Source organism: Diceros bicornis, chromosome 8 (genome assembly GCF_020826845.1).
Source record: "Diceros bicornis minor isolate mBicDic1 chromosome 8, mDicBic1.mat.cur, whole genome shotgun sequence".
In the NCBI taxonomy this organism is placed as follows: domain Eukaryota; kingdom Metazoa; phylum Chordata; class Mammalia; order Perissodactyla; family Rhinocerotidae; genus Diceros; species Diceros bicornis.
In genome coordinates, this window is record NC_080747.1 from 67,460,627 (window position 1) to 67,477,576 (window position 16,950).

At 48.1% G+C, this 16,950-nt stretch overlaps 1 protein-coding gene across 1 annotated transcript in view; it reads right to left on the reverse strand.

Moving 5' to 3' along the window:
• Positions 1-8,977, reverse strand: part of SCD5 (stearoyl-CoA desaturase 5) — a 148,905-nt gene extending 139,928 nt beyond the window's left edge. Inside the window, exon 1 of the mRNA XM_058547406.1 lies at positions 8,472-8,977. Coding sequence (XP_058403389.1) covers positions 8,472-8,703 — 232 coding nt within the window. The 5' untranslated portion in view covers positions 8,704-8,977. The remainder of the gene's footprint in view (positions 1-8,471) is intronic.
• Between the last annotated feature and the right edge of the window lie 7,973 nt (positions 8,978-16,950).

Sequence of the window (16,950 nt, forward strand, 5' to 3'; positions counted from 1 at the left end):
CTTCCCCCCAAATCACATGGAAAGTTCTCTAATGGGGAAAAAACATTTTTAAAGTTAAGAGATAAAATGCAAACTTCCCTTAGAAAGAAAGGCCATACAGTGATTAAACTCATTCATTCATTTCTTCCTTCATCCAACACTGTATCCATCCATCCACAGTATACTGTATCCATCCAACACTGTATACTGTATATATGTTGATCAGAGGCTGTGTGCCAGGTCCTGGGGAGGCAGAAGTGCCATGGAAGAGCTCAGAGCCCCATGGAAAAGGCAGACATTCACAACTCTCCGTAACGACAGCAGGATTCGAGACAAGAATAGGGGGTAGGGAGTAGAGGGAAAGAGCTGAAATACAAAACACAGAAACTGGAGCCTTTCCAGCGAATGGAAGTGACACCAAAGAAGGAAAGTCATGAGAGGGAGCGAAGGAAGCCACTCAAGCTGAGGTGTTGGCTGTCCCAGCAGCCATGCCCTCTTCTGCCTTCCAGCAGAGCTTGGGTTTTGTTTGGCTCTTGCCCCCCACCTCATGTGGCTCAGTGGCCAGCCCTGACCTGGCTGAATCCCTTGCCAATGATTGGTTTAACAAGGGGCTTGTGACACAATCCTGCAAGTGCGACTTGAGAGGACATCAATTGTGAGGCAACCAGGAAAGATTCTCTCTCTGATGAGACTTCAGGAAGGAGCAGACTCTCTCTTCTTCTGTAGGACACTGTTGTAACTCCATGTGCTGCCTGGAACTCTGGCAGCCATCTTGTAACCTTGAGGAAAACTAAATTTGACAATGCCACCAAGACAGAAACAAAGGCTGGTCTTTGATGACATTATTGAGTCATCCCAGAAGTGCCCTACCTCAGGATTTCCTATCAGTGAAATCAGAAATTGTCCTTATCATTTAAGCCATTTGAAGTTGAGTTTTTGTGCTCCTGGCAGCCAAAAGCATCCTAACTGATAGGATTTGCTTCACAATTTTGTGGAGGGCAGCCCTCCCCGGAGGCCGCCTCACCTTTACCAGTTCATCTGTTAAACAGACAAATTCCCTGAATTCCCAAGGGCCATGCACAGAGCCTCCTGTTATTTTTCCCCAGTCCTGTTCATGAAAATAAAATTAATTTTCTAGCCCATGAATTAAACATTGCTGCTGCCGCCTGAAAGATTTTAGGAACAGCCTTTTGTTGGCAAGAGGAGCAGGATTCCGACATCTAAAATAAGCTACAAGGAGGCAGAAGGGTAGGAGGGGAGGCAAAGGGGAGGAGGCCATTAAAAGGAAGAAGGCAAAGTTGCTACATCCCACGCAAGTCCAGCTTCTCAGTTGTCAGCCTGTGGCCGGACGCGAGGCTGGGGAGCGCCTCTAACTTTAGCTTATAGAGGAATCACCTGGAAATCTTATTGAAATGCAGGTACTGACTCAATAGGTCTGGGATGGGGTCTGACAATCCAGTTCTAACAAGGTCCCAGGTGATGCTGATGCTGCCAGTCCGCGGAGCACAGCCTGCCGGGACCCTCAGAGCCCTCCAACCTTTCCTAGGAAGCGCCAGACCCTGCAGTGACTCCAAACGCAGAAATGGGGAGTAGGACCGGCCATCTCCGAAATGCAAGCTAGTGAGAACCACCACTTCTAACTTGGGTTCAAGGGAGGAAGTAAGGGAGGAACAAGCCCCTCTATGAACATACCTTTTAAATTTTATTTATTTATTTATTTTTCCCCTAAAGCCCCAGGCGATAGTTGTATGTCATAGTTGCACATTCCACCAGCCGCTGCATGTGGGATGTGGCCCCAGCACTGCCGGAGAAGCAGCGCGTCCTGCGCGCGCCCGGGATCCGAACCCGGGCAGCCCGCACCGGAGCGCACGCACCTAACCGCTAAGCCACGGGGCCGGCCCTGAACATACCTTTTAGAAATGTAGGAAAAAGTAAGAACAGGGGAGCAGGGGAAGAGCATGCACTCCGGGTCTGGTATGCTTGTGCCGTCACACCCTTGGGGCGTGTTAGTAATGTAGTCCCAGGATGGCACCTCTCAGTCTGTGAAATCAAATGGCCAACTGAGACATCATTCCTAGACTCCCCTCAGCTCTGGCCAGCCTGAGGGTGGCGCCCAGCCCCACTGCTCACCTGCTCCAAGGTGTCTGCCCCAGCGTCTTTCCTAAGAAACTTCAGATTCACTCATCCCTCCGGCAAGTGTCTGGTCCAGGAATTGGGCTCCAGCCCATTCCTCATGTAGAAATCATTCGTGAGTGTGATGGGCTGAGAGGAGGGGGTGCGAGTCAGGTAGAGGCTGAAGGGCGGCTCTCCACAAGCCCGGAGGACCAGGGCCTGCTAGTCCTGCTGAATCCTCCTTGCCCTGTACCTGGTCCCTGGTAACCTCCAGCCTCTCTGAATCATCAGGGCCTTGAACCACCCTGCTCTCTCTCCCCTAGAGAGCTCAGATCATGCTATTGCCTGTGGCTACGATGCCATTTCACCCAAATCCCTCCACCAGCCAGCCACCAGCCTCCTGCCCTCCTCCTCTGGGGGGCCTCCTCACTCCCCGAGCTGGTACTCTGTAACTAATGCTGCCATGGCAGTTATCACCTGTGCACCTGCCTGTCTCTCTAACTGGCCTGTAAGTGCCATGAAGTCAGGGATGGTGCCAGTGCCAGCCAGGCAACTGGTGAGTAATAAATATTATTGAATAAGGGATTAAGTCATGGTTCTCAGCCCAGCTGTGCATCAGAAACACCTCAATGGCTTTTAAAAAGCCAGGGCATCACTCCTGGAGATTTCAATTCAGTAGTTCTGGGTGGGGGCCCAGGCTTCTGAAAAGTTTAAAGGGTCCCCAATGATTCTGTTGTGCAGCCATTTTTGACAACCATTGCAATGGAAAAAAAGGAACGAATTAGTTGATGAATGAGTATGTGACTGTATGTATCCTCACACGATCTCTCTCATGGCCATTCACACACGCAATGAACAAACGACGGGCATTTATGAGGGAGGACAGCTGGTACCTGTTGTTGTGGCCACCAATCCACTACCAGGAGATATAAAATGGGAGACAAAGGGCCTTCACCCAGGACCAGGGCTTTCTGACAACCACGCACGGGCGAGAACAAGTCTCAGCCTCCAAAGGATGAGCTAACCAGCAGGAAGGAGCAAAGGGAAGCACCAAGGGAACGTGTGGCAGGCAGGAAGGCTAAGGCTCTGCGCGGCCCAGGCCAGGGGCTTCACTGGGTTGTCTCCTTTTACTCCGGCTCCGACCTGATGCTGGCTGTCCTGTTGTGATCCTCATTGTGCAGCTGGCGACACAGGTCAGAGAGGGCGAGTGATCTGTCCAGGGCTGAACTAGGGGGCTGCGCTTTGAACCCGGACCCTCTGACTCCAAAGCCCACACTCTTAACCCCAGGATTGTGGCACCTCCACAGAAACATGACGTGTCGCAGCAGAGGGACGGGGAGACTGCACACAGAGACTACAGGATGTCAAAATAAACGCTCGGTGAGAATAATGCCACCCAAAGATGACGTTGTCTTTTGCAAAACCTTAAAGAAACCAGCATGGCTGTAGCATTCTTTTGTAAATCTATCAACAGCTTTTCCAAGCAATTATTATAATTTTATCCAATACACAGAACTAGATAAGGTGAGAACTAAAATGTTACAGCAAACTCATGATCAAATACTTGGATTTAAAGGCTGTGCCTTATATTTGAGCCACAAGTACTCCAAGTCTCAGACAGACGATGAAGCCAGTGCGGGTTTCATGACGTAGGCCCCATGGTGGCAGGTAATAATAGTAGACAGCATCGACTGTATACTGTCTAGCAGGCACTGCAAAACACACCCAATTCTTAAAACAACTTTCAGCTCAGTATTACTGTCCCCATTTCACAGGTGAGGAAACCGAGGCTCACAAACTGGAAAGGGACATGTCTGAGGTTGAACTAAGTGGCAATGCCAGGATTCCAGCACTAGTTTCTACTCTGCAGCCCAGTTTCTCATTTCATGATCACAGCGCAGTCTGCAGTGACCTTGACGAGTTGTAGAAAAAACTGAGTTACTAATGTTAACCTCAACCTATATTTATACCTGTTGAGACCATTAAGCCAGCAAAAGCACACACTATGCTCTCCGGCTCTGCTGCACTCCAGCCTTGGGTAAGGCTCTTAGTGCTTGCCCATTTATGAAAAATGCAGGAGTTGTAACAACAATGGGCTGGGAATTACAGGGTTTAAAAGGAAGATTCATTTACGTTTTTCAGTTTTTTAGTAGTTTAATCGAGCATTAAGGATTTTTTTTTTTAAAGATGGCTCAAGGAGATGGGGGTGGAGAGAAAAAGAAGCCAAAACTGAGACCCTAAGAGATTTAGAGAAATGACTTGGCCCTTTTTCTACAGCAATTGTAACCGGCTGTGCTCAAAAAACCCCAAAGAAACCACTAACGACCAGGTGAGTTGTCAGCTGAACAAAAAGATTCTTATCTACAAAACAGTGGTCTTTTGGAGGAAAATAGGAGGAAGACAGAATGAAAGAGAAGGTTATGGGGGAGGGAGAAAGTACGAGAGGGATTTGTGCTCATTTCTCTTTTGGGACTTTGAGAAAGAACTCTTGTTTCCAAAGCCAAAGCAATCTTTTCCATGCAAGAAGGGCAAGGAAGCCAAGTTCTGTGTCAGTTTGTAGAATTTATTGTGCTGCAAGAGAGCCTTTTCTCTTCTGCTAAAGAAAAAGAGCCAGTATTAGGACCAATAATAATAATGGCAGCTCACAATTAGTGATTACCAACCAAGGGCCAGGCACTGTGCTGTGATTTACACATATTATCTAATTAAATTCTCACAACCTTGTGAGCAAGTAGAATTAATATACCCATTTTACAAGTGAGAAAGCAGAGGTTTAGAGATGTTAATTAATTTGTCCAAGGCCACGCAGCTGTTAAGGAAGTAGGAGAGCAGAGATTCACATTCAGATCTGTCTCTCTCCTGAGCCTTGCTCACCATAGAAAACCTAGAGGCAAGACAGAAGTCCATGGCCACGCATTCTTGGGGTCCTCAACAACTTTAGGGACTTGATGGAAAAAGAAGCACAACTCAAGAAAGACATCAGGACCATCCCAAATGGTAGATGTGGGTTACCTAATGCCTGACAGAAGACAGCTCATCTTTGGGCAACTCTCAAAATTGGACAGAATTTGACTGGTAGACCAGTACCTTCTAAACCCCAGCCTCTCCTGACCCTCCCTCCCCCAGACAGCCTTGTTAATCCCTGCCACCTCTCAGCTTCCTCACTATGGCTGAATCCCGTTCAGAATGGTCCAGATGCTCCAGCGACCAGAAGTGCACCACAGAATCCTATATCTGCCTGAACACTGGTCACGTTTGCCCCAGGGCAGGACAGAAGAAGGCAGCAAAGCAAATTACTGCTTTTCATGCCTGGTACTGTCACTGAAGTTGTCCCGTGAGGGAAAAAACCCATGATGTCACCATGGGACACATTTTGGGGACTCGGATGACGTTTAGAGAGAAACCAGAAAAGTCTCTGATGTTTCTGGAAACCAACAGCCAGAAAGCCTGGAGAAAATCAAGGCAAAGCTCACCGGGAAGGAGCCCTAGGACTTTTACCTCCAAACTGTGACAGCTGCCCCTCAGTCCCCTGTTCTACTCATCGTGGGATGCAGGGCACAGACTAACTTCCCCTTTGGCCAAAAACCCTCAAAGCAGGCACTTTTGTGAGCTCAAGGCTTCAGGTGAAGATTTCAGGTGAGACTCCAGCTAGAGTTCATCTTCTGTGCTTGAAATTCATAAACTCATCCCTCAGGACCTGTGGGCACCAAGAGCATTCTGGTCCGACAGCTTGCCCACTCAGAAAGCTTCAAGGATAGGAAAAGGAAAACAACTAGCTCTGGCCCCGAGGGGAGCCATAAAGAGGTGGGGGGTTAGGCAGTGGAGGAGGTTGGACTGAACAGCTTGATAGATCTTTCATGGATGACATTTTAGCACCATGCAAATTACTCTCCGCACACTGCACACCTAACACATCTCTGCTCAGTGCACTGCATGGATGCCTCTTGTTTCCAGGGCAACCTCACCTGGGGTGGAGGGTGGCAAGCAATGGATGGGTAAGCCTATTTCCTTGACAACTCAGGTCCCTGAAGTGGATGAGCAGCCCACTGGGGCATGAACACAGCCCTCAAGCTAGAGAGAGCCAATGGAGAAGGTGGTGAAAAGGGCATCCGGTGGGGGGAAATTTGTGGGTCAAGGCACCAGGGCTTTCACTGAAAATAACCCTGAGTCAATGGTGCCCTTAGTCTCCCAGTTGCCCTATAGATCCTAGCCATCAGCACAACCAATCTTAGCTGGTCTCAGTCTCTCATTTCTTCTCTCACAAGATATCCGTCAGATAAGATTCACTTGTTTGGAATGTTTCTAAGTCACAATTTTAGACCTTAAGACTACAACATCCACCACTGTCTGCTCTTTTTCTTTTTGGGGGAGGGAGGTGGAGAGGCAATGAAGGACAGGTAGGGAGGGAATCAAGATTCAGAGAACAGAGCTGACGAAAAGTAGCTGAGGCAGAAGACTACGCAGGCAGGTACAAGGATGGGGTTTGGCAACCTAACCCACAAAGGGGAAACCAGATTCCTGCAGTCTGTTGACTTCTCCCGGGAAGCTGCAGGAGTTTGGGGCCGAGGGAGGTGTCCTCTGGCCAAGGTCTTTCAGAACAAAGATTCTGTCTTCACCACAGAGAGCGGCCTGGAAAGGGCAGAGGTGACTTGGCAACCCTGGAGAGGAGGCCTTGTCCTTGTGGCTCCTGGTGGGGCGCCAGGGTGATTGGGGTTCACTGTAAGGAGTGGGGCCTGCCGGCCCTGTGGGGCTCCAGGTATGTAAGATAATATTTTAAGTGCTCACTTCTGGCACAGCTCTCTCTGACACCCCCAGCTCTCTCTGACACGGCAGCTATTAAGGATAAGCCCCAATCCCCTGGAGGCAGGTGGGCTCTAAGGTCAATGGCACAGTCCTGTCCCAGAAGTTGAGGGAGGAGCTCCATGAAGGCTCTGGAGCAACAAGGGCTTTGGCTGGCAGGGTGGGAGTGTGTCCATGAATTAATGCCTGAATATCTTACAGTCTAGTCATTTGGAGATAACGGAAGAAGACAGGCAGACCAAAAATTAAACTAACACCCAACAAAGATGATGGTGAAAAGGACACAGAATTGAGGAGGTGCACTGAGTGGGGGAGGGCTGAGCAGGGGGGTTACCCAAAGCTTTTAGGGGACTTTAAGAGGCTTCACGATTCCCAAAGACCCCTGCCCTTCTGACCATTCCTGGATTTTGTGTTCCCTCGCTCAGCCACACCCCTCTAAGAGGTAGCCACGTTCCTGACGGGTTTGCTTCCAAGAGCAGGGACTGCAGGCTTGGAACCGGAGTGGCCCCATTATCAACCTAGGCATTTGAGGCTGGCACCACGCCGAATAAGATGCTTTGCAGAAAGAGGTGTTTTTTCCTTCCTCCCTCTTCCCCTCTGGAAATAAAAGTAGGTTGTGTTTCTCCTGCCCCCATTCCTTGGAGATCTCGGAAACGGGAGCTGCAAGGCTTCTTGGATTACCTAGTCAAATTCTCGGCCCAAGACATCAATGCCTGCGCCTTTTGTCCTGGTTACCGCCCCCACGGTGACTGAGGCCAAAACCAGTCACTGGGGCCCAGGGGTCTGGGAGGTGGTTCAGAGGTCAGCGAGCGGAGCCGTGCGGGGAGACACTGGGCCCCGGGGCCCCGGGGGCTCCTTCCCCTGCCAGCAGCGGTGGGGGTGCAAGCAAGGAAGGTGGCGGGAGAGCCACAGGTGCGGGCGACAGACCCGCACCAGCCGGGGGTTACAGGGCCTGGAGGGGGCTCTGCATGGCCACAGTCGGAGCTTTGCGCTGGGGGCAGAGCGCTCTCGCCGCGGGCTCGGTTTACTCGCAGAGAAACTTCTGGTACCAGAAAAGTGCAACCGGGCATAGGAGATCCCGGAGGGAGCAGGGATAGGGGCCTTGCAGGAGCAGGAAGGGAGCTGGGTTCTTCCATGTCGTGCGCGACAATCAAGACTGTTCCCGTGCAGGGTCTCTCCACCCCCCTCCATCCCTTTCTTGTCCTTAACTCGGCCCCAAGGTCCGTGGCCCGCGGAGGAGACTGAGAAGCTGAGCCAGTGGGACCCGCACGGGCGACACCATCGTCCCGGCAGTCTTCCCTCCCTCGAAGCCGGGTTCAGCCGCCGCAGGACTCCAGGTCCCTCCCGCTCTCCAGCCGGGAGTCGGCGACGCGCTTACTCCGGCAGACGGCGGGGGAGGCAGAAGTTGAAAATACCTGCCGGTCCCAAAGGGCGGACAACTGCAGGCCCCGGGGCCGGGGCGCGTGGGGGGAGCGAGGGGAGAGCCGGGGGACTCCGCGCCGCCAACAGCCCAGTGGCGACCAGCGACCCCGCGCGCCCCTGTCACGGTGCCCGGGCGGAGGGGCGCCGGCGGGACTTACCCCAGAGCAGAGTGAGCAGCTTGGCTTTGGGGATGAGCACCAGGGAGTACACGGCGCCCAAGTGGAGCAGGCTCATCAGGACGACGTTCCTCCAGACGATGTCCTGCCGCTGCCCGCGCGCGCCCCGCCTCCGCTGGCCGCCGCCGCCCTCCGAGCCTTCGCCCCCCGCACGGAGCTGCTCCTCGGCGCGGCAGAAGGGGGCCTTCCCCCCGTCGGCGGCCGGGCCCGGCATGGCTGGGGCGAGGTGGGCGCCGGCGGCGGCGGCGGCGGCAGGCGCTCTGCCCGCGCGGAGCTCTCCGGTGGGGGCAGGGGCTTCTGCCTGTTAGGGGGCTCTCCGCACCTCCGTCCCCGCCTTCCCGGCCCTTCTCCGGTTCCTTCTCTCCTCTGCAGGCGTTCGGCGTGGCCTAAGGATGCAAATCTCGGCGCCCGGCATCTGTTGCTGGCGCATCACCCATGCCCCCGGCCCGGCTGAACTGGGCGCCGAGGAAGCAGAGGCGAGCGGGGGGCGGGGGCTGGGGGGGTGTGCAGAGGAGTCGGGGGAGGGCGCGTGGAGAGGGAGCGGAGACAGCGGCGGGGGAGGGAGCAATCGGAGGGAGCCGCGAAGAAAGACCTGCATAGCTACAGCCAATCAGGATCGCCTGTGGGGCTCTTAAAGAGAAAGGCGCCCCCTTGGCCGCCGCCGCCTGGACTCCCCAGAGCCGGACCCGGGAGCCCGCTGGGCAGGCTGTTGGCGGCCTCCGCCCGGGGTTGGGTGGGATGTGGCTCCCGGGACCGGGAGCCTGCTGAACGGCTCACAGCAATGCTGTTGTTGTTGTGTCTGTTTCTCCAGTTCCAAAAAATACCTTTCCCTTTTGAAAAGACTTTTTTTTTTTTTGAAGCCACAGGCCACCAGTTTTGGAGAATTTAAAATACTTGCCCGGAGTCGCAACACAAGTTAAGGCCAGATCCGAGATGAGAGGCAGAAGTGCCTGCGTCTGCCGGTTCGTGGAGGGATGGAGGCAGCCGCTCTCTTAATTAGGCAGCTGCAGACAGACACACAGTAGGTGCTCAGCTAGTGCCTATTAGATGATACACAAAAGATCTGGGGGCTGCTTAGTAGCCAACACTGCCCTGCCCGTTCCACGGCCCATCAGCATCACAGCTGTTTATGGCAGATTCTCTGCTGACTAGCGCGCTTCTAGACTGTCTTCTTAGTCCTCAGTTGATGGAACAATACCTTCAAGTCAGCACCATTAAGAATGGGCCTTTAGGAAAAAAATCACCCAGAACGTTCCATGAAAAATTAACCTTGAAAATTTCATGTCTGTTCATTCCTTTCCTCCTAATGCAGATAATTGAGAGCTGTCCAGAGAGAGCCCTAATTGCAGAAATTACAGAAATGCAGAGAGCGGTGAGCTGGCCGTGTCCCAAGCAGGTGTGGCTGCACCTGCAGGTGGGTAGCAGAAGAAAAAGGGCTCAGGACGGGCAGTTCTCCTTCTACCTCACTGTGACCCAACTCTGCTCTCTAGGCACAAATTTCCTTATCAGGGAAACAGAACTAATCTTTAGTTTTCCTTCCAGCTTGCAAATTCTATGAATGTGAGTTTGAAAGGATACCATTACATTGACAAATAAAGCTGATTTTTGGAATAACCATTGTTAGGAATCCTTTCTAGGATTCCAGGAGAGGGAAAAAAATTTACAAAGAACTGACTGCATGAAAGGGCTGTACATGAGCATCTTATTGTTAGTAGACAGCAAAGAGTCCAATCAGCTAGATAAAACAATGTCTAATTTAAAACTGACACAAGATATGTGGCTTGTGGAATGGGGGCCACAGAGCCAGTGTCATGGTGTTGCTTCAGATGGAGATGAAATTATAGGATGAAAGGAAATTTGCCTGGGGAGCAGATAAATGTGTGATGACTAGTGAGACAATACAACATGAAACTTGAGGCTGTACATTTCATCAGCCTGCTCAACCTTGGCTTCATAATGAACCACTTTTTCTTCTCATGCTCCCTCTGCTCCCCACTGCCACCAGACCCACATACTCCCTGTAGCTCTCTATTCAGACTGTCCTTTCTCTCTGGGGTGGGCTAGTTGCTCTGCCAAAAGCCTCCCTTTGTTACTGTAATGACTCACCACACCCTCGCTCTACCATTTAGTCATTTATTTGGCATTTATTGGGCAGCTGCTATGTGCCAAGACTGGTGGACACTGGGGATACAAGGATGAGTAAGGTATGGTCCCTGCCCTAAAGGAGCTTCCCAAAGGAAGGAAGACAGAGCAAACAAATGTAACCTCTTGGCTATGACCTTGGAAGGGCAGGAAGGTCCAGTTGATTATTAGAAAAAAAAAAATTCTTATTAGGCATCAAGCATACATACAAAGAGTCCAGAGGAGGCAGCAAAATAGTTCTTTACTTGGCCCCTGAGTACCTTATCTATTAGATAAGCTATTTATCTAGAATCTATCTTGAATGAACATCTTCCTCTCTTTCCACCAGTGGTTCAGACTGGGTGGGACTAATCATTTCAGCTGGTTGTCCTCACGATGGAGAAGGGGATGTTTGTATGTGTTGCGGGAGGGGGAAAGTGCTCTTTAGGTGTTTGAGATCCTGCTTACAAAAGGATGGCTGAAGGAAGACAGCCCCTCCAGGTTAGCCTGAGAGTGAAACCTCTACAGACACAAGGTGTACTCTGGCTAATGACGACTGTCCCCTGTAGCATATTATGCCATCAAGGCTACTTTTCTCCATCTTGCCAAAGACCCTAGTATATTTTCTTAGCTTCTGGTCAAGACCCCAGAGTGGATGAGTGTTCCTTTCACCCCAGGATGGGGGCAAATGGGACAGTAACCCTTATCCTGTCAAACAAATAATTACCAAAAATGTGATAAGAGCCCTAAAAGTGGTATGTGCAAGAAAAAGTGGAGGCACAAAGGAGGGAGTAGTTAGTTCACACCAGAGGGGAGGAAGGGGGATGATATCTGGGTAAGGATTTCTTTTTTGGAACTTGATTTTTTTAAAATGTTTAATTGTGGCAAAATACACATAACATAAACTTTACCATCGTAACCATCTTTAAGTGTTCTGTTCAGTAGTGTTAAATATATTCACATTGTTGTGTAACCCATCTCCAGAACTTATTCATCTTGCAGAACTGGAACTCTACACATTAAACAACAATTCCTCATTTCTCTCTCTCTCTCTCTCTGCCCCCTGTAACCACCTGCAGCCACCATTGTGCTTTGTGTTGCTATGAGTTTGACCACTCTAGATACCTCATATAAGTGAAATCACACAGCTTTTGTCTTTTTATGACTGGTTTACTTCACTTAATACAATGTCTTCAAGGTTCATCTATGTTGTAGCATGTCAGAATTTCCTTTCTTTTTAAGGCCAAATAATATTCCATTGTATGTATATACCACATTTTGCTTATCCATTTATCTGCTGATGGACACTTGGGTTGCTTCCACCTTTTGGCTCTTGTGAATAATGCTGCTATGGACATGGGTGTACAACTATCTCTTGGAGACCCTGCTTTCAATTCTTTTGGATATATACCCAGAAGTAGTATTGCTGGGTTTTATAGTAATTCTGTTTTTAATTTTTTGTGGGACTTCCATACCATTTCCCATTGCAGCTACACCATTTTACATTCCCACCAACCATGCACAAGGCTTCCAATTTCTCTACGTCCTCACTAACACATGTTATTTTCTGGGTTTTTTTAGATTACGGCCATCCTAATGGGTGTGAGGTAATAGCTTGTTGTGGTTTTGATTTGCATTTCCCTAATGATTAGTGGTGTTGACCATCTTTTCATGTGTTTTTTGGCCATTTGTATGTCATCTTTTGAGAAATGTCTATTCTAGTCTTTGCCCATTTTTTAATTGGATTGCTTGGTTTTTTTGTTGTTGAGCTATAGGAGTTCTTTATATACTCTTGATATTAACCCCTTATTAGATAAATGATTTGCAAATATTTTCTCCCATTCCATAGGTTGCCTTTTCAGTGTTGATTGTGCTCTTTGATGCATAGAAGTTTTTAATTTTGATGTAGTCCAGTTTATCTATTTTTACTTTTGTCGCCTGTGCTTTTGGTGTCGTATCCAAGAAATCATCGCCAACTCCAATGTCACGAAGCTTTTCCTTTATGTTTTCTCTGAGAGTTTTATAGTTTTAGCTCTTACGTTTAAGTCTTTGATCCATTTTGAGTTAATATTTGTATATGGTGTAAGGTAAGGGTCCAACTTCATTTTTTGCATGTGGATATCCAGTTTTCCAAACACCATTTGTTGAAAAGACTCTCCTTTCCCCATTGAATGGTCTTGGCACCCTTGTTGAAGATCATTTGACCATATACTCAAGGGTTTATTTGTGGATTTACTATTCTATTCCATTGGTCTACATGTCTGTCTTTATCCCAGTACCACTTTGTTTTGATCACTGTAGTTTTCTTTTTTTTTTTTTATAAATCTACACTGTTTATTTATTTATTTATTTGTTTATTTATTTTTTCCCCCAAAGCCCCAGTAGATAGTTGTATGCCATAGCTGCACATCCTTCCAGTCGCTGTATGTGGGACGCGGCCCCAGCATGGCCGGAGAAGCGGTGCATCGGCGCGCGCCAGGGATCCCAACCCGGGACGCCAGCAGCGGGGTGCGCGCACTTAACCGCTGAGCCACGGGGCCGGCCCAGATTACTGTAGTTTTCTAATAAGTTTTTGTGTGTGTGTGTGTGTGTGTGTGTGTGTGTGAGGCAGATCGGCCCTGAGGTAACATCTGCCAATCCTCCTCTTTTTTGCTAAGGGAGACTGGCCCTGGGCTAACATCCATGCCCATCTTCCTCCACTTTATATGGGACACCGCCACAGCACGGCTTGCCAAGCAGTGCATCGGTGCATGCCTGGGATCCAAACCCGTGAACCCCGGGCCACCACAGCGGAGCACGTGCACTTAACCACTTGCGCCACCGGGCCAGCCCTGATAAGTTTTGAAATCAAGAAGTATGAGAACTCCAACTTTGTTCTTCTTTTTTTAAGATTGTTTTGGCCATTTGAGATCCATTGAGATTCCCTATGAATTTTAGGATGGATTTTTCTATTTCTGCAAAAATGCTAAGATTTTGATAGATTGCATTAAATCTGGAGATCACTTTGGTAGTATTGACATCTTAACAATATTAAGTCTGTAATCCATGAACATGAGATATCTTTCCATTTATTTGTGTCGTCTTTAATTTCTCTTAACAACATTTTGTAGTTTTCAGTGTACAAGTCTTTTGCCCCTTCAGTTAAGTTTACCAAGTAAGGATTTTGAAGGCATGCTATCTAATAAAAATATAATGCATGCCACAAATTCAAGTCTCATGTATAAATTTAAATTTTCCACTGGCCACATTTAAAAAGTAGAAACAAACAATAAATTTTAATAATATATTTTACTTAACCCAATATATTCAAAATGTTATCTTTTCCGTGTGTAATCATTATAAAATTATTGAGAATTTTACACTTTTTTCCATACTATGTCTTTGAAATCCATTGTTTATACTTAAAGCACAGCACATCTTAATTCAGATTAGCCTCATGTGGCTACTGGCTACCATATTAGAGAGCACACTTTTGAAGGATGAGTAGTTTACTAGACAAATGGCAGAGGGCATTCCAGGCAGAGAAAACAGTGTGAGCAATAGCTTTCGCATTTGGCCTTTAGGGAGATGTCTGGAATATCTGAAGTGGAAGTAGGGAAATGTGGGAGATGAAGTCGAAATGTCATGCAGTGGGCAGCTCATGAGGGTAGGTGGGTGTCTTGAGTGCCATGCAGAAAGAGCAATGTGGTAGGTGAGGGGAGCCACCAAAAGGCTTTGTGCAGCATAATAATATGATTAAGTTTGCATTTCAGAAGGACCACTGTAGAAGAGGTATGGCAAATGATTGGATTGGAGGTAGAGAGAGGTGTAGGGGAGGATTACATATCCTCTACCCTCTCTGGGTCCTTCTGGCTGGGCTATGAATTAAAATGACATGAGACAGAATAACAGGAGAAAATCAAACAAAGCTTTATGACATATATACATGGGAGAGACCCAGGAAAAACTGGGTAACTCACCAAAATGGCAGAGGCTCTCATCTTAAATACTGTCTTCAGCTAAAGACAAAGGAGGATGTTGGGGGAGGGGGAAGTCAGTTATGGGAGATTACCAGAAAAGCACAGTCAACAAGAGTAAGGTTACTACGCAGATTTAATTTCCACCTTCCACATTGATAAGAGTTTCTAGAGATAAGGTCATCCCTGTTTCTTCTCGGTACAGACAGGGAGATACATTTACAAATGGAGATTTCCCTTACCAATGTAAATGTCTCTTACAAAGTGTAAATTCTACTTTTCAGAGCTTCTCCCATGTCTGCTGTTCTAAAAGTAACCAACCCGGGCCAGCCCGGGGGCTTAGCGGTTAAGTGCGCGCGCTCCGCTACTGGCAGCCCGGGTTCGGATCCCTGTCGCGCACCGATGCACCACTTCTCCGGCCATGCTGAGGTCACGTCCCACATACAGCAACTAGAAGGATGTGCAACTATGACGTACAACTATCTACTGGGGGGCTTTGGGGAAAAAAAGGAGGAGGATTGGCAATAGATGTTAGCTCAGAGCCGGTCTTCCTCAGCAAAAAGAGGAGGATTAGCATGGATGTTAGCTCAGGGCTGATCTCCCTCAGAGAAAAAAAAAAAAAATAACCAACCCAAAATATTCCTCATGCCCAAGAGACACCTTTTGGGGTGGCCAATTCTGATCCCCCACAGAGGTAAGACTGAAGACAAGAAGACCAGTTAGGGCACTATTTTAAGAGTCTGGTCAAGTGATGATGAGGATGAGAAGTAAGGCAAAGGCACAGATTCTGAAGAAGAGGTAATGGAGAGGAGAGGATAAAGCCAGAGAAACTCAAATGGAAGAACCGACAGGATTTGGTGCTTGATTGAACATGAAGGAGGAGAAATAAAAAATACAGGGTTCTTTTTGGGTCCTGGATTGGATATTCAGGTGAAAGGCAATGTCACTGACTGAGACACTAAATCTCTCTGTGTTTATTACTATTTTTGTAAAATGGGGATAATAATACTTACCTTATAGTATTCTTGTGGCAACTAAAGTTTAGAACAGTGTTTGGCATGTAGTAAGGAATCTGTAAATATTAATCATCATCATCATTATCATCACATAATCATTATAATCATCATTTTTGGGATTGAGACTGAAGAAATAGGAGCAAGTTAAAGAGGAAAAAGAAGTCTTGTTTTAGACATCCAGTGAAGCTGTTGAGTACGTTGTTGAATATTACAGGCGTGGAGCCCAGCAAAGGTCTAGGCTGGAGATAACAATTTAGTCATAGTTCAATATAGCAAAATCAATGGTAGTGGAAGCAGTTGCCCAGGAATGGTAAGAAAAGGACTCAGGATAGAATTCTAGTGAACTACTATTCATGAGAATGGCAAAGAAAGAGAAACCAGTGGTGTAGACTGAGAAGGAAAGATGAGAGATGTAGGAGAATCAGCAGAGTGTGGGACAGCAATATTGAATGTTAGAGAAAGGCTATGAAAGCAGGAGAATGAAGACCCCACTGCATGCAATGGTCATCGCTGACCTTTGCTGAGGCCTTTTCAGGGAGTGACGGGAACAGACCTTAGATAGTCAAGGAGTTTGGCAGTGAAGAGAAGGAGGATGGAGAGAGGCAAAGTTGAGTATGTGTCTGTGTGAGTGTTTAGATGGGAGGAATTTGAACATATTTATTGGCTAGGGGAAAGAGGGAAAGATAATGAAAGGTCAAAGGTCAACAATTTGAGAAAGGGGATGCTTGATGGAGCTAGTTTCCTAGGGTTAGGGGGAAAGTTAGATAGGATGAGATCAGGTGATCAGATGGTTGTTTAACTTTGCACAGAGGGATAGCTTTTCCTTGGAGACTGGAAGGCAATGAACATGAGGGCAGATATAGCTTATAAAGTGAGTCAGTAAAGTGAGGGAGGGTGCCATGATGGCCTATTTGCTCTAAAGAGAAGGTCAGATCACCTGCTGGGTGAGCAGAGTGGGAATTTGGTAGACAGCTGGAAAAAGGTGATGAAGGCTCCAGGAGCTGTTGAGCAGAATGAGAGAGGAAGCTGACCAAGAGCACTTAAAAGGTTGTTGAGCCAAATTAAGGGCCCAGCTAAGAATGGATACCATAAGCTTCTAATGGCGTCAGTTCTACACAGTTATGGTTACGCAGCCTCACTCAGCAGCCTGATGGAATATCCAGATTGAAGTAGGGATGGGGGTTTGATGGGAGGACAAGAGAGCCAGGTAATTGAAGTGTTGGTGAGAGAGAAGTTTGTGTGGAGTCCAGGCTGGGGAAGGGGGAAGGAGATGTGATCACAAGGAAGCTAATAGTGGAGGAATCAGGGGCACCGAGGCTTTGAAGAAGTTGAAGGGCAGATTTCTATTTGTTAGGGAATGAGAATAAA